At 36.9% G+C, this 3,346-nt stretch overlaps 1 protein-coding gene across 1 annotated transcript; it reads right to left on the reverse strand.

Annotated features, from left to right (window-relative positions):
• Positions 1-996: 996 nt before the first annotated feature.
• On the reverse strand, positions 997-1,992 carry LOC307118624 (trace amine-associated receptor 13c-like; the record flags this gene model as incomplete). The annotated part of the gene is made up of 1 exon (XM_079804309.1): positions 997-1,992. The coding sequence occupies one exon, from the start codon at positions 1,990-1,992 to the stop codon at positions 997-999; it is 996 nt and encodes a 331-aa protein (XP_079660435.1).
• Positions 1,993-3,346: the final 1,354 nt, after the last annotated feature.

Here is a 3,346-nt window from a genome sequence, read left to right on the forward strand (position 1 = left end):
TTTAAATTAAACTCCACTTTTAATGACAAAATGAATTTGTAAACTACATCTACATTTACTGATTACAGTATCACCCAGTGAAAAAGTCTGCACAGTAATTCTGGGGAGGGTTCCATATCTTCATAGCTGTGTGTTATTATTTAATACAGTACAGGCACTACTGGGAAAACATGAAGCATGAAATTCTTAACTGCTGTCCTTATCATCACTATAACTACATCCTTAGTCGTTTCATCCTGTTTTGATCTAATTTGTCTTGATCTCATGTATTTAAAGTTTTACCCTGTGGCCTGGCCAGGCCTGTAGAAAAAATCTTTAGCGTTGACACATGAGAAGTCTGCCATTTAAATGAAAGATTATCTCTGAAATAACACTACCTGAACATGACAAAAAGTGTTACATATTCTCTCAACTTCCATACTTTACCAGCATCACAGTTCTTTAGAACACACCAAAACAAACTTTAAAATTTTCCTTTTTACACATTTACATTGTGATTAACATTAGAGCCGTTCAGCAGCATTATTCTTCATGTCTAAACAAGATAAGCTTGTATGCATCAGTTTTTCACTTTGAGTGTGTAAGTTCTTAGAAAGAAGTTATTCAGATAATCTTAGTCATTTGAGGGCATTTAAGAGAACAAATGGAGACTGATACAGTGTCATTTCAAAGCAAATCGTGCATGCTACACAAAGATTGATACTATCTTATCTTTCACAATGAAGATTACACTACTTTATTTGGAAGCAAGTGATCTTAAGGGGTCTCATCCTCATATTGTTCTAATATTGTTCGCAAATTATATTTTAAATATTGCTGAGAAATTTCTCAAAATATGAGATATTTCTTAAAAACTTTTTATGTTCCGCATAAGAAAAAGTTATACAGTTTTGGAACAACATGGGGGGTGAATAATTGATGACATAATTAACATTTTGGTGTGATTATACCCTTTATATGTGCTTTGCATAGGTTTTACAGTCATGCAACAGCAGATCATTTCTCTTCCATGAATAGGTTGAAGTATTCTGATGAAGGTTTGAATATTTTCAGAGTCAAAATGTGTTTTGCTGATATTCGAAACCATCTATAAAACATTGCATAAATAAGTGGATTCATGCATGAATTCATGCATACAAACCAATACATTAAATTAATTACAAAGGCGTCACCTGTGTCTTGACCAACAGTAAGAGCAGCTATATAATATGGTATATAACAAAGAAGATAAACCATTACAACAATCCCTAAGGTTCTTGCAGCCTTTTTTTCTGACATGGCCTTTTTGTCTGTGAGTGAATTTATATGCTTAGCTTGATTTTGTGCTACGAAGCAGATTTTCAGATATAAAGAAATGATTAAACAACAAGGTGTCACTAAAGTAACGAAGACATCTGTTATGATATATTCCAACTTTATAAAAAGTATACATTCTCCAATACATTTATAATTTTTCTCTGGATGGAGTAAAGTCTCATACAAAATAAAAAATGAATATATGCAGTTAAATACCCAGTTTACAACAATAGAAAAGACTGCTCTGTTAATATTTACCCTTGATGTATAACGCAAAGGGTCATTCACAGCAATGTAACGCTCCACAGATATAATAATCAAATTACCAAGAGATGCTGTAGTAACCACATAGAAAATAAAAGGAAATATCGAGAAAAATATTTCTCCAAAGTACCAGCAAGGCTCAATCAATTTGATGCCCTGTACTGGCATAAGAATCAGTCCCACTATCAGATCTGCCACTGCCAGAGAAAAGATCAGCACATTGGTTGGAGTGTGGAGCTGTTTGAAGTGAGCGATGGAGATGATCACCAGCAAGTTCAGAAACACAGTGAGCACTGATACTGTAGAAATGAATATGTACACAATAATGTACTCGGCTCCAGGTTTTACATTTCTGGTACAAGACAAATTGTTGTTCGGAAAGCAGTATTGGATTGTTTCATTTTCTGTGTTTGTTCCGCCCCAGTTAGACATATTGACGATAGCTCAATTTTGAGTAGACTTTGTGCTTCATCAGAGATCTATTCCAAATCCAAACCAGGATTCTTGTCAGTTTGTCCTCCTGGAGCTTATTACTGACATGACTCTGTTATATACTCACTGAAAGCACAGAGACCACCCATTCAACATGACGCTTGATGATTCACATTTCAACCCACCTACTAGTTAAATATTCATAGTCGGAATTAATCTCAGTGTTTCCCATACATTAACTAGACTGTGGAGGCCTGCCACATTCTAGTTTGTCCTGCCACAGTCTCAAAATAAACATGAAATATAATGTCGAAATTATATATATATATATATATATATATATGAATGAACCAGAACTATAATATCTCTAAATACCCCTGTAGCAGACGAATATCTGCTGGGTATCGAGTTCAATACTTTTTAGGCACCGACCGAATTGCCTCAATACCATCGAGTATCTTAAAAGGTCTTGTCGTTCGTTTCCAAATTTCGATCCAATAAGCATGTAGCATGATTAGCTGTGTGTCACGAACGCTATGGTGAAAAAAGGGGTGAGGACTCAAATGCAGGTGAACATGAATTGTATTAACCAAAGAAACATAAACACAAAACAAAAACCCACTATGGGGTAAAAATCAAACATCAAACAGAGACAAACCAGGGACCGAGATCAGGGACAAGAATCAGGAACCAGAATACCTCCACACGTAACATAGACAACATAACCGCACAGGACTGAAAATGGAAGGAGACTAAATAGCAGACAAACAAGGCAGGTAACAAGGGACAACAGGTGGAGCAAATTAACTAATAATCAGATAACGAGGGGTGGGGTCAAGACAGATGACAGGCGCACACAGGACAGAAATAAACCAAAACACCATGTGCTACACAGGACAAGACAGACATGTGACACTGTGGCAGAAAAACACTAGTTTACGGCAATTACGCCCAGAGAATGTAAAGGCTGTAGTGTGTAACCCCGTCTGCAGCGCATTACTGCTCCTACGCAGCCACGGGAGCTGATTGTGGCCACTCTAGTCAATGCTTCTGTTTATACCAGCTGCGCCATGGCATGAGGATGGAACAAAACCTCGTCAGAGCCATGATACGCCGCTTGTTTAGTCATTGTTTAGTCCTCATTTGTCTGAGTGTGCTCACCTGTTCCTTGTCTACTTGAACTACTCCGTCATTTTATATATGATGCTGCATCGCCATGCCAAATTAAAAAAAAGAAAACACAGTGTGAGAGGTTACTAGCGGCTAGCTAATTGAACATTAAAGGATGGACAAATACAAACATAAAAGTGGGGCCTTAAAGAGAAAAGAGGGGGTGGAGAAGTTAGTCGGACAC

This window comes from Gobio gobio (assembly GCF_949357685.1).
Source record: "Gobio gobio genome assembly, chromosome: 22".
NCBI classification, from domain to species: domain Eukaryota; kingdom Metazoa; phylum Chordata; class Actinopteri; order Cypriniformes; family Gobionidae; genus Gobio; species Gobio gobio.